The sequence below is a fragment of the Lampetra fluviatilis genome, chromosome 32 (assembly GCF_964198595.1).
Source record: "Lampetra fluviatilis chromosome 32, kcLamFluv1.1, whole genome shotgun sequence".
NCBI classification, from domain to species: Eukaryota; Metazoa; Chordata; class Hyperoartia; order Petromyzontiformes; family Petromyzontidae; genus Lampetra; species Lampetra fluviatilis.
This window is the reverse complement of record NC_136306.1, coordinates 11,284,397-11,302,379: the sequence shown is the minus strand read 5'-3', so window position 1 is coordinate 11,302,379 and position 17,983 is coordinate 11,284,397. Positions and strand designations below refer to the sequence as shown.

At 50.1% G+C, this 17,983-nt stretch overlaps 1 protein-coding gene across 3 annotated transcripts in view; it reads right to left on the bottom strand.

The window, feature by feature from the left end:
• LOC144943768 (receptor-type tyrosine-protein phosphatase gamma-like) overlaps window positions 1-17,983 on the bottom strand; it is a 156,025-nt gene that overhangs the window by 44,729 nt on the left and 93,313 nt on the right. For all 3 annotated transcript variants that reach the window (XM_078871578.1, XM_078871577.1, XM_078871579.1), the window contains exons 7-13: window positions 17,693-17,850; window positions 16,739-16,910; window positions 15,938-16,119; window positions 15,585-15,699; window positions 12,377-12,474; window positions 10,598-11,519; window positions 8,816-9,484 (exon numbers count right to left, since the gene is read on the bottom strand). In XM_078871578.1, the coding sequence (XP_078727704.1) occupies window positions 8,816-9,484; window positions 10,598-11,519; window positions 12,377-12,474; window positions 15,585-15,699; window positions 15,938-16,119; window positions 16,739-16,910; window positions 17,693-17,850 (2,316 nt within the window). The remainder of the gene's footprint in view (window positions 1-8,815; window positions 9,485-10,597; window positions 11,520-12,376; window positions 12,475-15,584; window positions 15,700-15,937; window positions 16,120-16,738; window positions 16,911-17,692; window positions 17,851-17,983) is intronic.

Below are 17,983 nucleotides of genomic sequence, written 5' to 3'. Positions count from 1 at the left end.
GATGTTTTTTTTTCAGAGGCGACCTGGCCACGCACGATAGCTCATCGAAGTGGATGACATCGACAACATCTACGGCAGGTATCAGTCCCCCGTGGGACAACCAGAAACAGGTGCCCACCCCAAACCAGGATTTGAATTCACGATCTGACGACCGAGAGTGGAGCGCTGCCACGTTTGGCGAACCAGAATATATACAGCACCGTAGAGACACGAGACATCGTCCATGATGTTAACTTGATAGCTGTGGTCAAAGACAAAGATCTCCCGTATAGCCTGTAACAGACTGTAGGGGCAAGTGCTGTTAGCAAGCACCTATAAAGGCCGGCACGGCACACGAGGGGGTGGGTGGCCAACACCACGCCCGGCCACCTTTGTCTGCCTAGTAGCGATGCTTACACATCCAACCAGGTACTCATTGGAGGTTGAGTCGACCTAGGGGAGGCCCGGTTAAGATAATTGTCACCGGTGTTGGCCGTGAGCGGGAATCGAAATCGGGTCGCCAGGTTCGTAGCGCAGCGCTAACCGCTACACCACCGCTCCCGCTGTGGTATCACCACACACACACACGTGTTGCCAGCAACAATCGGGCCAACAAATATTACGGTGGAACTGAATTATATACCCAGTGGCAAAGCAACAGTGGCAGCAGAGGGGCGGGGGGGAATTTATAATTGTGAACATCCCTCGCGAAGATAGAAGAGTCCTGGTCGCACTACGAAACCTCACATGCGCAGGTAGGGGCTGGACTGGCGCATTCGTATCTCTGCAGGGCTTCTCTCTTAGCGATGATCGGCACACGCGAACGTGCGGCATAATTACACAGCGATCGCGAAGGAGTAATTACATCCAGCCCTGCAGTGATCGTACACCGATTAACAGATTGCATCGGTTTGTTCTATCTTGCTGACAAATTCCAACCATCCGGTAGCACTGCACGGGCGGGTCAAATTAAATGCGTCAGCAAACATTTGTTTGGACACAAACAGCTGTTTTGCGATGAGCAATTTCAGCTTAATTACATTTGTTTGGGAAGATTTCCCCCCCAAAAAGCTGGGATATATTGCTGAAGCCTCAATGAAACTTAACATTTCTCAACATCTCTTCACTTGTGCGAAACGCTTTGAGTAGCATCTGGTTAATTATGGGGCTGATGTTTAATGATTTAGTTTGGATTTCTTAGTAATGAGTGATGACAGTGGTTATGATTAAAATGCAACACTCTGTAGATGATGAGAAACCCCAAACAAGGGCAAGGAATAGGTTGAACACCACACACTGGTCTACTCCTCACAACCAAGCAGGAAGATACAATTCCTGTCGTGTCCACATGCATGTCACATGACATATGTGACATGAATTGTACAAATGTGTATGTATATAATGTACACGAATATAAAATGTTCAGTTCATTGTCATTAATCCCAAAAGTTGCGCAACAACCTTACTGTACGTACTACTCAGATTGTAAATGTTGTGGATTTACTCTCCATCACACCGGTGGGGCTGAAGTAGTCAACTAATTGGAGCGTTTTTGTTTACGTGTCAATCCTTACTGGCCGTGTCGGGTGGTGGAGGGTTACAACACATTTATACTTTCGCGATCTAACCCAAATAAACCTGTATTATGAATACTATTAGTCGAGAAAGCCTACGTGTTAAACTAACCTTATTGTAATTGCCAAAAATTCATTTGGATAAGCATTTGAAACATGCACCCGTAAAATTCAAAACAATATTTAAAACGCACGGATATCTTAAAACGTAAAGGCAGAGTGATGCTTGTAATACATGAAACTCAGGCAATCTTAATTTCGACAAGTGACCCTTGCAATTATTGTCTGAGAGTTATTCTCGAGAGAGAGCATCAATAAACTATTTCTAACATTAATTCTAGATTTGAAGCTTTCGTGACTGCAATGATTCATATTCTCAGGTTTTTTCGGTAAAGTCACGTAGGTAAAACATTAAAAGTAATGAAAGTAAAATAAAACAAAACAAAAATAAAAATAAAATTCACGACGTTTCGGAGGCAACACAAGTCTCCGTCATCAGGTCATTGCTTCACTTGATGCAGCTAATCTGGCTGTGACGGTCCCACCTGATGACGGAGACTTGTGTTGCCTCCGAAACGTCGTGAATTTTATTTTTATTTTTGTTTTGTTTTATTTTACTTTCATTACTTTTAATGTTTTACCTACGTGACTTTACCGAAAAAACCTGAGAATATTTCTAACATCACAATTCGTTGTATTTTACACCGGATTTTAAAAAGTGTATTTTGAATGAAGCTTTGACTTCGCTAAACTGCATATCATATTTCCAACAGAATGCATATCCTCATTTCGGAAATACAAATACATCCTTGAATAATAATATGCAATCGAGAACACATGAATGCAAAAGACAGCATTCGTTCACATAGGCTAATTTACACGTGGAAATCAAATGAAACACTTAAACGCGTATTTAAATGAAATGTACGGCATCGCAGATGAGTCGCTTAGCATGGACACGCACGGCAGAACAAATGTTACAATTGGCGCAGTGTACCGAGACACGTGCGGGGCAGATGTCACAACGCACGCACAGAGGGGACACGTCAGGGGAGGAGGCACACACGGGCACGCGATGTGATGCAGAAGCGGGGATCGGACTCGCGCCAATGAATGAAACTACAAGGGAGCGGGGGGAGGAACAAACAACGTTTATTGAGCAATGAAGGTACACACAACGCACGCACAAAGGATGGCGCTCACCACCGCACGCGCTCAACAGCGTGCGGAGTAATTGAACACGGTGAAGTGGAAGTGGTGGGGGGGGGGGCACGATGGAGGGACGGGGAATGGGGTGAGAAACGACACGACGATGGTTAGGGTGACGGCAGTGCGTAGGGTGACGACAACTCCTCGGCAGCAAGGCGACACACCACAAGCGCACGGTGGCGTCATCACGATGAAGACGACGGGGTGGGGGGGTGACGCGCACGGTGTGATGAGGTGACGCGGGGAGGGAGGGCGACGGTGGAGAGATGGGAGCAGCTTGGGAGCGAGAGCGGTGGCAGCGAGAAGACGAACACTAAAATATTTTACTCGTTTTTGTTTTACCTGGTAAGGCCCACTGAGCCGCACAGCTCTCATTCAGAAGCGACCTGGCCACAAATGATAGCTCAACCAAGTGGCTCATCACTTGGAAATGTATAGCAGCCAAATACTCTAAACGCGTGATTGTTGATTCTCAATTTGGAGGAAAAATCTGGAGGACCCGGAGAAAAGTCCACGTGACCACGGGGAGAGAGACAACGCAAAACTCCAAATATACAGCAGGCGTTGGGGTCTGGAGCGAACCCACGACCTCCTTCATACCAGGCGAGGTAGTTGACATCTCCTAGCCACCGTGGCGAGAGACGTCAGGCGACCAACCCCACTGGTGAATGGACACGGCGTTCCCTCTCGCGCTGCCTGCCCTGACAACCCGCCGCGTGTGCGAGAGGCACGGGAGGTTCTTGTGGCACGGCCCCCTCGCAGTCAGCAGACGTCAACAGCAGCCACTCTGCGCGTGGCAGGGAATCGTTCCCATTGCCCTTGAATCGAAATGAAAACTGCACACCCGCTTGGGTTCCCGCTAACTGGCCGGTTTATTCGTCGAGATGTAGTTTTTTTTGTTTTGGTAAGAGATGCCAACTATGCTTGTTTATTTGTGATGTCATGCTGGACTACTTAGATGGAAAATTTGACAGCGACAGGCCAAAGTGGTGTCCAGTGACCTGCAGATTCATCTGAGACTCATGGTTCTCCGATGGCAGCCGTAGAGAACATTTATTTTATTTTCTCGAAATATTTTGCTGTTATCACGATCAGTGGTGGTGTAGCGATGAAACGATTCATTTATTTAAATCGATTCTTACAATAATAATGAACGGGCCTTTAGTCATTCCACTACTAGATGGAGATCTCCCCACACCAAGTCGGCCATGGGGATTGATTGGTTGACCAAACTTTACCACGCTGGTGGTAAAGCGTGGGTTGATAGTACGGGGCCCAGGGCAGTTTGAGATGTCACTCGCCACTTGTGATGAATGAGGTCGAGAATCAAACTCAGACTTCGAGGTTCATAGGGCAGAGCGCCGAATACAATGCCCTCGCTCCACGACAACACTTGGGCGTGTAACAAAAATCAATTATTTACTTTTCGTGCAAATTACATAATGGACTCACGTGATCCCTGCCACCACTAGAGGCTGCTAGATTTATCAAAATCAGAAGAACAAATTGATTCTTCAGTTAAATCGCAATCCCAAATCATGGCCGTTCATCTAATTGCAAGGGGGCGCATTGATACACACCTAATTATCCATCACACCCGCTTCATATGATACCTAAACAATTGCAAAATACTCACGATTTACAATGGCTTACCATTGTTCGGGTTTGCTTGCTTAAAGAGTCGGATTAATATGTAATGTATGTTGAACTTATTTCGCACCGTACATAGTCAACTGTGTTAATCGTCTATTTATTAATTTAACTGAATACGAAGCATTTTTCATGGAAGGACGACTTAATGCACCTGGGCCTCACCATTCTGGCGAATTGCCCGATGATGCTGGATGCAATTACCAGCGAAACGTCGTACTCAAATTGTAAATGTTGTGGTTTCACGCTTCAACACACCGGTGGGCTAAAGCAGTGAACTATTTGTCTTTTGTCAACGTGACACTTTTTTTACTGATTGGCCGTGTCGGGTGGTGGAGGGTTACGACACATTTATAAATAACGCGATCTAAACCCAAAAATCGTTGATTATGAACAATATTGGTCGCGAAAGCCTACGTGTTAAACTGATTATGAAGGACGACTTGTCACTTTCAGGAGAAAGCAACCTTATTATCCACTATAGCTGAGTACGTGGAGCATAGAGAGACAAATACTGACATGTGGATCCCAAGTATGGACACTGACAAAGAACATGGAACACACAAAGTTGATGAATGCACAAAGACACGTGGAGGGGTGCACGTTTGGAATTGCACGGAGAGCCAGAAAGAGGAGGAACACACGGATCGGAGAACAAATGCAAATGGGAGACGTCACTTTGCCTGTCAAGTAAAGCACACGAGGGACTGGGCAGCGCACACAGCCGCAAGGAACGGCGGCCTCAGGAAGGAATACACCCCGAGAGGACGTCCGTCGCGGAGACGGAACGATGAGATAATCTCATGTGCAGGAGTGAGAGATGGAGTGAGAGATGGAGTGAGAGATGGAGTGAGAGATGGACTATTATGCAGGAGTGAGGGATGTATTATGGTATCAGAATACGCAAGGGATGGCAACAATGTGGGGAATCCTTCGCACAGCAGTGGATATATCATGACGACGAAGAGCTAAGAATCCCTCTGCCTGGATGCTTGGGTGACGGAGGTCAATTGGAGAGACCCCATGAGGAGCTATGCGGTGATATTGACATTGCACTGTCTCAGAAATGCATTGGAAAGATCGTACGTCTTAACCGAGGCATCCTGTTGTAACGTGATGAGTCGCATCCTCTCCATTAATAATGTAAGTGAATTAACAGAGACGTTAAATGTAATTAACTGCGCTGTGTATATTGATATAATAGTTGTATTGTCAATGCAGCTCAAGGCCCAGGTGCATTATCATCAATGTGCTGTCGTATGATTCCATACATCGTGTGGCCTCTACCGTGGGCGTTGTTTAGATAATTAAATTATTCTCTCGAGGAATTGTCACGATGCAGGTCGCAATTTGCTTAAATAACCGCTGGCACGGTCCTTTTAGTATCGTTCTCCATTTTTGTGTCTCATTTGCAGTTTTGCGTATACGATACGCATGAATGTAACGTAAACATTCACATATTTGTTTAGGTGTGATATAATAATAGCAAATGAGCCAACATTGTAATGTACTTACATGGCACACACGTCTATGCTCGATGCCTTCACCGACCCGCACTGACCAGCGTGGTGAAGTATGGTCAAATAACCCCCATAACCTGCAACAGTGTGCGGAGGCCCTCATCCAGCAGTGGATTGCCAAAGGGCTGTAGAGTGCTCGCACACACACAAGGCTGTACAGTGCCATGGCCTCTCATTAAATGCATTTGTTTACAACCCAACTAATTCATAAATAATTATGTATGACACTGATGATTCCATGCATTGCATCGTGCGCCTATAAATAATAATAATCAAAACATAAATCGAAGCGATTAACAGGGTAGGCGGTGGTGGAGGCTGAAGCGATGGATAACGAGAAAGAATGGACCACGATGCGGTCAGCACAGCTGTCAACCCACGCGGTTTACCTGCATTCTTGTACAGGGAAATTGAGTTAAAAAATAAAATTTTGCAAGTGTTTTTGTGTTTCTGCCTTGTGATGGGACTTTGCAGGATGAACGTTGAGATTTATAAAGGGCACGGGGTGACCAATAAGGTCAGAATTGGTCTGTAATGAGGCAGGGCACTGACAAGGGGTTGACAGCAATGGGTCAGCGACGTGAGTGTGGGGTTGAGGCGACGCAACTCGGGTAGCGGTGGTAATAACAAAGCGATTAACGCGACGGCGGAAATGAGAAACGACGAAAAAGGGTGAAGACGTAAATCGAGATCCGACTGGAATCGATTTCACTTGAACAATCGCGGATCACCGCCGCAATGCCTGGAATAGTCCCCCCTGCACTGCCGCCTTGTGGTAGGGCCTTGGTACAGCACGAGAATCGCCCATCATCCTGCTGTAACGCAATTGCTGCACGAAGAGTTGCAAATCTGAATGCTCTTTTCGATTTGACCCCACAGGCCGCATCCGTTATTTGACTGACCTCGGTCCCGAGGCGAGTGTTAATTTTCGCGAGAAAAAAAATGTGATTCAAATATTCGTAACCGCAGTGGTTGATTTATTTTAGTCAATGGAAATCATCGAGCGTGCCAATTGACGATGGCGAGATGAGATTAACACGTCGGAACGAAGACGCAGACCGAGATTATTTATAAGAATAGGTTTTACCCTTTCTGGCAAATAAAACAGTTGTGTTAAAATGCTAAAACACCAAAATGAAACGTTCTGCAAGGAATAATGTCCCGCACTACCAGCGCATGTTTTTTGTTTGCATGTTCACCACAAGTATATGTGTGGTGAACGCAGACATGATTCCTTGGTGTTTAAACATCTTAACACAACTGTTTTATTGCCAGACAGGGTAAAACTGATTATATTTTGATACTGGCAAGGGAGGTCCCATGACGAGATAATTTAGTTCATGTTTGGCCCTTCTAGTCGACGAGACTAAGAGAATAATGAACCCCGCAGGCCACGACTCGACTGCAACTGGACAGGCTGTGTCGTCCATTCGACTAAAGACTGTCGCCAAAATAAATGAAGATGCTGACTACGTGAACACGACTTACTAAGGCAATTGAGCAGCATGGGTCAAGTTACGCGGAATCGCAAGGTAGTTTACGAGCGTACAAGTGCACTATTACACTATACACTACATTAAGTTCACGCTGCTGACTGCGGTGAGGGGCATTTTATACGAAAAGATTTATCGTAGAAAAGTGCCAAAGCTGCGCCGTACAATGATTATGTACTTTTGGTTACCAGTGACAAGTTGAGGCATCCTTACAACAAGTTGTAATGCATTTTCCTTGGGTCTTTGGTAGATAGAAAAATTATAATAACAAATAATAAAATATCACGACTTTTCGATCGCAACACAAGCAATCGTCATCAGGTGAAAATATCGAGTGGCTTGCCATCCTTTTCCACCTCCATGTGTTGATGGCTCTTTCCTAGCTCTCTCCGAGCTTACATTTACAAGCATCTCTAAACCTTTGTAAACAGCTTTTTGATTGGTGTAGACCAGGGGTCGGCAACCAAAATAACAAGAAGAGCCATTTCTTTCCAACTCGGTACAAAATTCAGTATTTCAAGAGCCGCAATGCATCTGAGTACATACTGTACATACGTACATATCGTCAAGAAGCAGCCCGTAAAGAGCCGCATGCGGCTCCGGAGCCGTAGGTTGCCGACCCCTGGTGTAGACCTTCTGCCGGTTACGGAGACCTCTCCTACATTAACGTTAGCTGCCCCGCCCATCGCTAAACCTTTATAAACAGCCTCAGCAGCTTTCCCCCTCTTTTTTCACCTGATGACGATTGCTTGTGTTGTGATCGAAACGTCGTGATATTTTATTATGTATTATTATTATTTTTCTATCTACGTGGCTTTATCGACAGACCCAAAGAATATTAATTCCTGCAGTCACGAAAGCTTTAAGGCAAGATTTGTAATGCATTGTTTGACACCCGCCTGTGATTGCACGTGGTGTGTGACGGCAACGCACGCCCCTTGGGAGTGCTTCCAGGGTGATGCAGCGAGTCCTCCTGATTCATGATTGGTAAACACAAATTTCCTACCACTGAGTCACAACAAAAAGCCGCTTCTTGGTGCGACTCTCAACCCACGTTTTTGTGCTCTTTAAACACAACTGCGCTCTTACCCTTCACGACTCCGCTCTCCACCTTCACGAACCCACGCTGACCAGCGAGGTGGTCTGTGCTGAAATAACCCCCACGACCCACAGCTGACTGACAAAACAAACATGGCCGTACAAACTAGACACACGTGTCAAGACCCAGCAGTAGCCATCGCCCAGAGTCCGATTGGACGACCGCACGTGCAGGCGCCTGCCCAAGCCACAATTTATCGAGCAACGTTTATAACGGGGCCGACCCTGCCCCAAGGGGCCGTGTTCTGGTGGAGGCTGACGTCCTGTGGACGAATCCGCCGACGGCACTCACCTATGTCGAGCTCCTTAGAGGTCACGCTCTCAATGACCTCGGTGGGAATCGCGGGGAGTGACTCCAGCACGTTCTCCGATTGCCGCACAATCTCTTCTCCTTTCCCCGGCGCGTCGGTCCACTGACGATCGTCGCCCAAGACGGCCTTTCCGGCCTCCTCCTGAGTGATTCCCGTCAGCGAGGGATCCCCTCCCGTGGGGGATGAGGGCGCGGGAGGTAGCGTGCCGGCGCCGGTCTCGCCATCCCGCTCCTCCCCAGAGGCGTACGACTCCGGATCCGGAGCCACGGCGTCGGCTCGGCTCGATTGCCCGCCCACGGACTCCGTCGTCTTTGTTGCTCCGCCGCCGTCGCCTTCGACGGCGTCGTCCTCGGTCGCGTCGCCACCTCGCCCGCTGCTGCCGTGCGCCACCGCCGTGGTTTCGTCTTTGGCTGCCGTGACTTCCACGGCGCTGGATTCGCTCGGCAGAAAGTTATCTTCGGCTAGCTCCGGCGCTGACCCGGCCGCATTGCTGAGCTTTTTGACATCATAACCAGCGGAGGAAGAAGCGGAGGTAGTTGTGTCAGAACTTCCCATCTCTTGCGTCGACGACTGTGCTCCATCGTCTCCGGACACAGCTTTCGCGACGGCCGCCGCTCGCGAGGGTAACGGCGTGACGTTCGAGGACGGCTCTGTAGGCAAAGACGCGGCCACCGTACTCAGCACACCGCCGCTCTCGCGGCGCGACGCCCAATAAAGCGCGGCCGTTTCCGACGCGCCCGTCAACGCCGGAGAGCCGGACGTGCGCACGGACGGATCGACAGCAGCAGCAGCAGCGACGGCGGAGGCGGCGGCGGCAAGAGTAGTGGAGCCCTCTACTCTAGAAAGCTCGGGGCGATCCGGACTCGTCGCAGCGTTAGAAGCGGTCGCGGGCAGCGTGCTTCCGGAGGGATTTGGGTCAGCGCTCGGGGAGCCCGTGAGCGAGTGCGAAGCGGCAACAGGGTGGTGAGTATGCACAGCGTGTGTCCGTGGGAAGCCAGAAGGTTCGGTAGCAGTGAAAGCAGCGGGTTGCACACTGAAGCTAGGGTCTGGGGTCACACGTGAGACTTGTGACACATCGGGGAAGCCGGTTACAGGCAGGGAAGCGTGCTGCAGTGATGAAGTTGACAACCACAATGAAGGTGGTGATGACGATGACGATGATAATGATGACAATAACGACGATAGTGATGATGATTGTGCTACAGACACGGACGGACCAGACCGAGCTGTCGTAAACTCAGCAGCGAAAGTTCCCGGGGAAGTATCAAAAGCAAGCGACGGCTGCAGGTTTAGGGAACTCGTCTTTAGCTCCACCTTCTCCGAGCTCGCAGGGTGGTACGACGCACTGCTGCTTTGCAACGACGGCACATCGACACCGGGTTTGGATGACGCGAGTGTGCTACTTCCCCCAGTGGTCGTAGCACTCCTTCCGAGCTCCGAAGACGGATCCCAAGCTCTGCCGTACGTGATGAAAGCCACTGCAGAGCCATGGAGCTCATGAATATAAGATAACCCGTCACCCGATTGCAAATCTGTGGCGTGTATATCATTAGAGGCGAAAATTGATTCTTCTGAGTGACGGGACAATCCGCTCAGGCTCTGAGATTGCGGAGTGCTCAAGGGTGTAGAGGTTTGGAATGGGTCATTTACTTTATCCGCATGTTGCGGAATGAAGGACATGGGGTAATGTTCCGAAACAGAGACCACCCGTTTGGGAAAGATTTCCAAGGTTCCTGAAAGCGGAGGTGGTAAAGAATGTGTACCTGTTGTCACACCAATCATTTTGCCGTGATCGCTCCCAAAAGTTGAATCGATGTTGTTTGCGACAGCGGGTTTTCCTGAGGGCGTTTGTGAAGGGGTTGCATCTGGTGGATCGTTCCCGGACGGATTGGAGACTTGATTCTCTCGCCTGGGCTCTGAGCCCGTCAGCCCTTGAGATGCCGTCGTGACGAAGGTGCGTTCGTCCCCGCCTGCGCCCGCACCACGCCGCCGGCCGGGCTCGTACGCTGTCGACAAATCCTCCCGCCAAACGGTGGGCGAGCTCGTCGTGCCCTCGGCTCGCGCGGGAGCGTCGAGGGGGCCGCCCCCCAGGACGCCGGCCGTGCGCGACGACGGAGAAATGGCGTCGTGGTTCGGCTGCGGACCGTTCGTGCTCGCGGAACGGACGCTCGGAGGCGGCGAGATGGTGCCGCCGCGGTCGCCTTCATTTCCCGGACGAAGAGGCGCGTGCGTACGGAGCGCCGCGAGGGTGGACGTCTCGTCGGACGTGTCGCCGAAACTCGTCTGCCGTGGTGCATCGTGGGTAACGGGCGCCGGCTCTGCGGCGATGGTGGCTGGCGACGGCGTTGCTTGCGCGACAGCGACTTTCGAATTCTCGCCGGGGACCGTGGATCCAAAGAGCGCCGCGGTCGTGTTACCTGGGTTGGTCGCGCCGTGCGCAGAAGGAGGAGGAGAAGGTGTCGTGGCGAATGCTACTGGGGCTGCGCTGTCGTCTGTTGGGCCTTGCAAGGATGAGGCGGCGCGTTCGGTTTGAACGGCGGACGTCGGCGCTGGCGAGGAGGTGGCGATGGCGGCGGCGGCGCCAGGGATGGGGTTCAGCTTGTGGTTCACGGACGTCGTTTTGACAACAAAATGGACTTCGGGTGTCACGGTTTCTAGGTCTTCCTCTGCAGACGTTTCCATAACCTTTCAGATAGAAAACAAAATAAAACAAAACATCGATATTTAATTTGGCAACGTGATCACCTTGTCTGCATGCATAAAATTACTGCAAGTAATCTGATTCGTTGTCGTCAAAACTAGAATGACCGTTGGTAAATTAGTGGCGCAACAATTTAGTCGGTTCACTTTGCAACTTCAGGAGGGATAAACACGTTAGTCTGAGATTCACTTCAACGACTTTAATATTCACAACACACCAACTGGCACCCTCTATTGAGTGTTTGATGCATGGAGCGGAAAACCAGAGTAACTGGAGAAAACCCACCGCAAACGAAATAAGAACAACTCAACACCATTAATCCTAGATTTGAAGCTTTCGTGACTGCAAGGATTCATATTCTTAGGTTTTTCGGTAAAGTCACGTAGGTAAAATCTTGATACAGCTATAGTGCTGTGACTGTTCCACCTGAAGACGGAAGCCTCCGAAACGTCGTGATTTTTTTTACTTTTATTAATTAAATTTTTTTACCTACGTGACTTTACCGAATAAAAACCTAAGAATAGGAATAACTCAACACCAACCACACATTCCTGGACCGTCTCCTACGGCCTACCTCACAGCCCTCCCGGCTGGTGTCTCGTCTCACAAAGACGATGCTCTCTGCGCTATCCACCTACTTCGGCGTTGGTTTACAACGTGTGCGGCACGCCCGGCCACGTGTGCGAGCGGGTGCTTAACGATGATTCTACCGCATAGGTATTGGGCGGTTGTGCCGCACGGCTCTCCGATGAGTTTTCTAGCTGCGCCGTGCGTTAATGATGACGACGGTGGTGATGATGATGATGATGGCGATGGTCGTGGCGGAGTACTGCTTCCGCACCTCTCCCACTGTGTTCTGCGACAACTTCTCCGTGGTGTGGCCACGTTCGGTGTAGGTCAGCAGCTCCATGACCCCTTCCACGCCGCTCTCTTGAATATCTATAGACGCCACGAGAAATGCCAGTGAGACCAATGCAGAAGCACACATGCCGTTAGATCTTAGATTCATGCACAGTTCAGTACTGGTTATAACCATAGATATAATTGACATGTAATGGATGGTATATATTGCAACTTCTTACATTCATGTTTCCACTGATCATTTTTTATATGACTTAATAATTGTTAAACCTGTACAAATGGTGTATTTATAATATTTACTTCCATGAGCTATTTTCTACATCAGCGGCTAATATTTTTTTGCGACTGGAATTTTGACCAATGTTAATGTTTGAAAAACATGAATATATTTCATAAATCATAAAACATTAGTCTATTTCAAAGCATTCCTGACTTGTAGGTCAAATATAATTTAAATCGGCTCACAGAAACGTTCTTAAACAATGGAAACATGTATATTTAAACAACCCTTTTAGAAGAGTAACTATCAACCCACTTAGCTCAATGAATCGACCAATTTTCCCGTAAAAGAGAAAACAGGTAAATGCAATTTGTGACGGGAGCGACGGTGATGCACGTACCAATCTTGAAAGACTATTACCTTGAATTTGCTGCGCGGTCGAAAAGTGACCAAGTTAACACGTGGTCTGTGGCTAGACGTGAAGCAATCCTGCATTCCGGGTCCCAACCCAGCGATAATTGTTCCATCCAGAGGCAAGGAGGTGATGGAGAATGGTGGCTTCAAGAGGGAGCAATGGAGGATGAACAGCTCCGACCAGTATGCACACACCTCGCCCGCTCGCTCGCTCGCTCCTCACGCACGCACGCGCTATCCACACAGTGCCACGGTGAAGTTAGGGTAAAATTAATGTGTACACAAACACACACGTACCCGCACGCAAGCACAACGATTCCCCAATCTCTTCTTCGAGGTGCTCGCGAACAGCGAGTGCTTTTGGCGAGCACCTATTAAGGCCAGAATGGCGCACGTGCCAGCGGGTGTTGTGGTCGCCACCACACGCACGCAAAGCCTCAGTTATTTCTCCATTTGCCGGTGCCCCTGAGCAAACCGCACAGGTTGTTACTTTTTAAACTCGGTCAACCTAACGGAGGCCTAAGGGTTCAGATAGAAACCAATTTGCACATTTTTGTTGCACTTGGTCAGGGATTGAATGCGGGGGTGTGTGTGTGTACACGCTCACACGCACGCGTCTACTCGCGCGCACACACAGAAACGCCACATGGGTTAATGGATGGAGATGTTAAGGCATCACGCGCACACACGCGCGCACGCACGCACGCACGTACAAATGGAGATGAAACCGCTGTGATTGAATATGTTAATTTGTCTTTATTGGTGCTGTTGCTCACTGTTAAAGCAATGAACTGGTTTTGGCTACCAAGGTACAGCGATAAAAGAGATCCTTCACAGGTTTGCAACTCATTTCGTATTCCTCGAGTGGTACACATTTTATTGACCCTCGGCGTTAGATGGGCCGAGTGGACCCCCCCGAACCCAGATTTTAATTGGCGCACCTCCCGACTGTGAGTCCAGCATACGGCCTTGTTCAAGGAAGACAGGTACATGCAATGAAAGTGCCCACTTTGAAATGTTTTCATCGCCTTGGTAGCACGGGTTTGCTAGCGACACTTAGCCAACAGGAGCTGAAGTATTCGAGAAAGACATATTCAATGGCAGCAACAGACCACAGTGGTTCCCAAAGTTAAACACCCCCGTCCAACAACAACAACAACAATGATGGAAGAGTCTTCAGCCAAGTGAGCAAGATGAGATGTACGCAGATGGGCTGGACTTGTCCATGTCTGTTGTGTGCGGGTTATTTAGTTTTGGCCTGACACTGGCATTGTCAAGAGAGAAAACACGCGTCATGCATGCAGAATGGGTCACATGCAATGATAACAGAAATGAAGAAGCCTACGTAAAAAAAAAACATACGTGTGCAATGTGGTATAATTCTCATTTGCTCGTGAAAATTATAACCCTAAATTGAATTGTTCACGTGTGTTATTGTGGACTTAAATTCATTATTGAATTGCTTGGCAATGTGGGCCCACACACCTGTTGCTGTGGTAAAAAAAAAAGTTTACTCTTTTTTTTTCTCTCCATCAGAAAATTGTTGTGATGAAGGAAACCCACTGCATGTTGGGCCCCACATAGCTCAAAGTAGGCTGCTTCCTCCTATAACTACAAAGCACACGGCAACATTGGCTCATGTGGCCGCACATTGCTGATGACGCTCAATTTAGTTGAAACCATTTGACAGATAAAAGTGTGAAACGCCGATTTTGAGGAAGGCCAGTATGAAGCACGGATTAAAATGTATCTACAAACCGCTGAAATTAATTGTTTAAAACACATTGCACACCGTGCTTGCCAATAGCGCTGTCATCCAATGACAGCGGGCGTTTGCACAGAACAGAATTCTGGGAAGGGAATGCAGGATCCAATCACGGGAAAGCGGCGCACGTTGCAAGTTGCCGGAAAAAATAACCTTTGACCTTACCTTAGTCTTATGCACGGACAAGTTTCGCACACTCGGCCCCAATGTGCACCGTCAGTGTACCATTTCATTATTCCACATTCCCCCGCCCACCCAATATTATTACAACCGTGCCGTCAGTGCCATGTCGCGAGAGGAGCGATCCACTCGGAGCTCTCGCAGAGCAGTGAATCACCCCGAGTGAGAGAAACTCTGTGCGGAGGTGGCACCGCAGAACTACTTCCGAGGTCCCTTGCATCGACACCGTCGCCACACGTTTCCACGTGCTCAGCAGCACAGTTGCGTGTCACCGACGTGTCTCTTAAACCGACGTTTTAAATTCTCAGCGCTGCAATTTACGCCAAATTACATTCGGTAGTTAGGGGGATGGGGGCTTGTGGAGGCGGGTGGGGGGTTATGTACGGAGGTAGGTGGATGGGTAGGTAGCTACGTAGGCAGGCAGGTTGGTTGTCAGCAGGTACGTAGGTTGACACACGCACGAAATACAGGCAGCTAAGTGGTAAGCGTATTGGCAGGAACCATGCACGGCCAGCTATGTAGGAATCAATGACAGGGCAGCAGCATTCGGGCTCCACGGCGACTCGGAGCGGCAAGCCCCCTCGTGTGGAAGCGCGGCGCACCCCTCACCTTTCATCTCCAGGCGCACGGGCGGGCTCGGGGGTCCGGCGTGGGTCCCCGCACACACGGCCTGCACCTCCACCCAGTACACGGAGCCCCACTGCAGCTCGCCGAGGATGGCGCCCTGACCAGACGCCGCGCAGACAGCCACGTCGTCAAAAGAAAGCTTGACGGGTGATAAATCAAGGGCGGCTTTCTGGACGCGTGGATTTCGCGCGTGGATTTCGTGCGTGGATTTCGTGCAGGCTTGCGCGTTCTGGGGGGGATCCCGTCTGAGTTCACTCTTTTTGATGCGCGCTGAATAGTTGAGGATGGCTTATCGGTTTAATGGGGGGGTCGCGGGGGGGGGGGCAGCCTCTCACCGTGTCCTGCTCCCCCTCGGTGAGGAACTGCTCCACGGGGGAGTCACCACCCTCTTTGCGGCACGTGACGGCGTAGCGCTCGATAGTGGCAGCGTAGACGGCGGCGGGCCGCTCCCACATCACCATGCCCGTCGTCGCGTTGTGAGCGCGGGCCGTGACGTTGCGTGGCTCGTTGGCGCACACTGCGCACGGCGGGGTGGCGGGAGATGAAGCGACACGGGCACGAGACGGGGATGAGAGGAGGACGCGTCAGGGACAGGGGAGGGGTGAGAGCAGAGATTGTGTATGCGTGTGGTGGGGATGAAACATTATTGGGATTTTTGATTTTTAAGAAAAATTCGTATTTTTTGTGAGATGACGGGTCATGTACATGACAGTGGATATTTCGGTATCTTTGGGCTCACAAAAGCGACGTCACTTGACAACACTATTTTGGCGGTAAAACATCTGGGAGATGCACCGCATCGGTGATGTCACCTCCCCTTTTGGAACAAATCCAAAACAAAAATATATTTTTTGATTGTCCAAAATATCCCATCACATCTGAAAGACAGAGCATATTTACTCGTAAAACTCGGGAGCGTGTCCCAAGCAACACGCGACGCCATCATCATCGTCGCCATCATCATCGTCGCCATCATCATTGTCTTCATCATCATCATCGTCATCATCATCGTCGTTATCATCATCATCGTCATCATCATCATCGTCGTCATCATCATCGTTGTCATCATCGTCGTCATCATCGTCATCATCATCATCGTCGTCGTCGCTTGGCTCCTCGGGAGCCGTGCACGGCACCTTGCGCTGGTGGTGCCTCGGTGGTGGGAGGCGTCGCAGGCCCCACGCGGTAGCGGACGAGGTCAGCGCCGGACGGTGGCGGCTGCGGCGGGCGGAAGTTATCCTGCAGGTACTCGAGCAACATGGCGTAGCCGGCGCGCTCCATGATGAGCACGCCGTACAGCGCCTCCAGCTGCGCGGCACAAGGCGCGACAGGGGAATTGACGTTCAGGGCCGTTCGGTCGCAGTCTACGGCGGGGCGTTGTTCGACTCGAGCCATCGCGACGCGGTGGGGGCTCGCGGGATCGTCACCGCGTGGCACGGCCGGAGAACTTCGACGGCGTGGGTTGTTTCGTGCTCGTGTTGCACAAGAACACACTCAACTCAGCTAATACTCTAAATGCACGTTTCTAAATGTGGAAGGAAAAACCGGAGGACCTGGAGAAAAATCAATGCGACCACGGGGAGAACATGCAAGCTCCAAATATAGATCTCGCCACTGTGGCGCCTTGGTTTAGATGACCATCCAATGTTTCGCTTCACTTGCCGTGAGCTTAGAGTACGTGGCGGCGATTACGCTGAACATCGCAGAGAACAACACGTCGCAGCGCCACTATTGAGAACCGTCGAGTCACATTCTACGAAAATGTTTCAACTACCACGCCGGAGGATCGAACCGGCGACCTCTGGATCGAAAATCCAGAGAGCTAACCTTGCAATTATGGCAGCATCCCTTAGCTGAACAGAAATACACATGTTTATTTGACTGGGACGACTGTCCATTGAACCAATCGGTCTTATTTTTTTTTAAAAAGGGTTTTTGAATCAGAATGTTGACATCCAAACAAAAGAGTGTGCAAATGCGAAGGAGACATTACGAGTGTGAACTTTCCACCACAGCACAGTTGCTCCCGGAGTTACGAGAATGTGCGAGGCCCCAGTGGAGAGGGGGGGGGGGACCCGTTGGATCTTTACCTGGTGGGCGGAGATGTGCACCGTCCGGGGGAAGACGGTCCACTCCACTCCCTGGGCGCATGGCGGCGTGGTCGTCGTGCCCGAGTAGCGGAAGAATTCGTCCGTGGACTCGGGAAGCAGATCCGCGGGACGGAATGCGCTCACCTTGTCGTGAAGGTCTGTGCCACGGAGGGGGGGGGGGGCGGGGTTGTGGGGGGCACCGCCACACGCATAAGCGATCGGTCACGACGGAAACGGGCGCCCGGCCGATCCGCCGGCGTTGCGCTCTGCGTGTAGAGCGAGCGGCTCGTG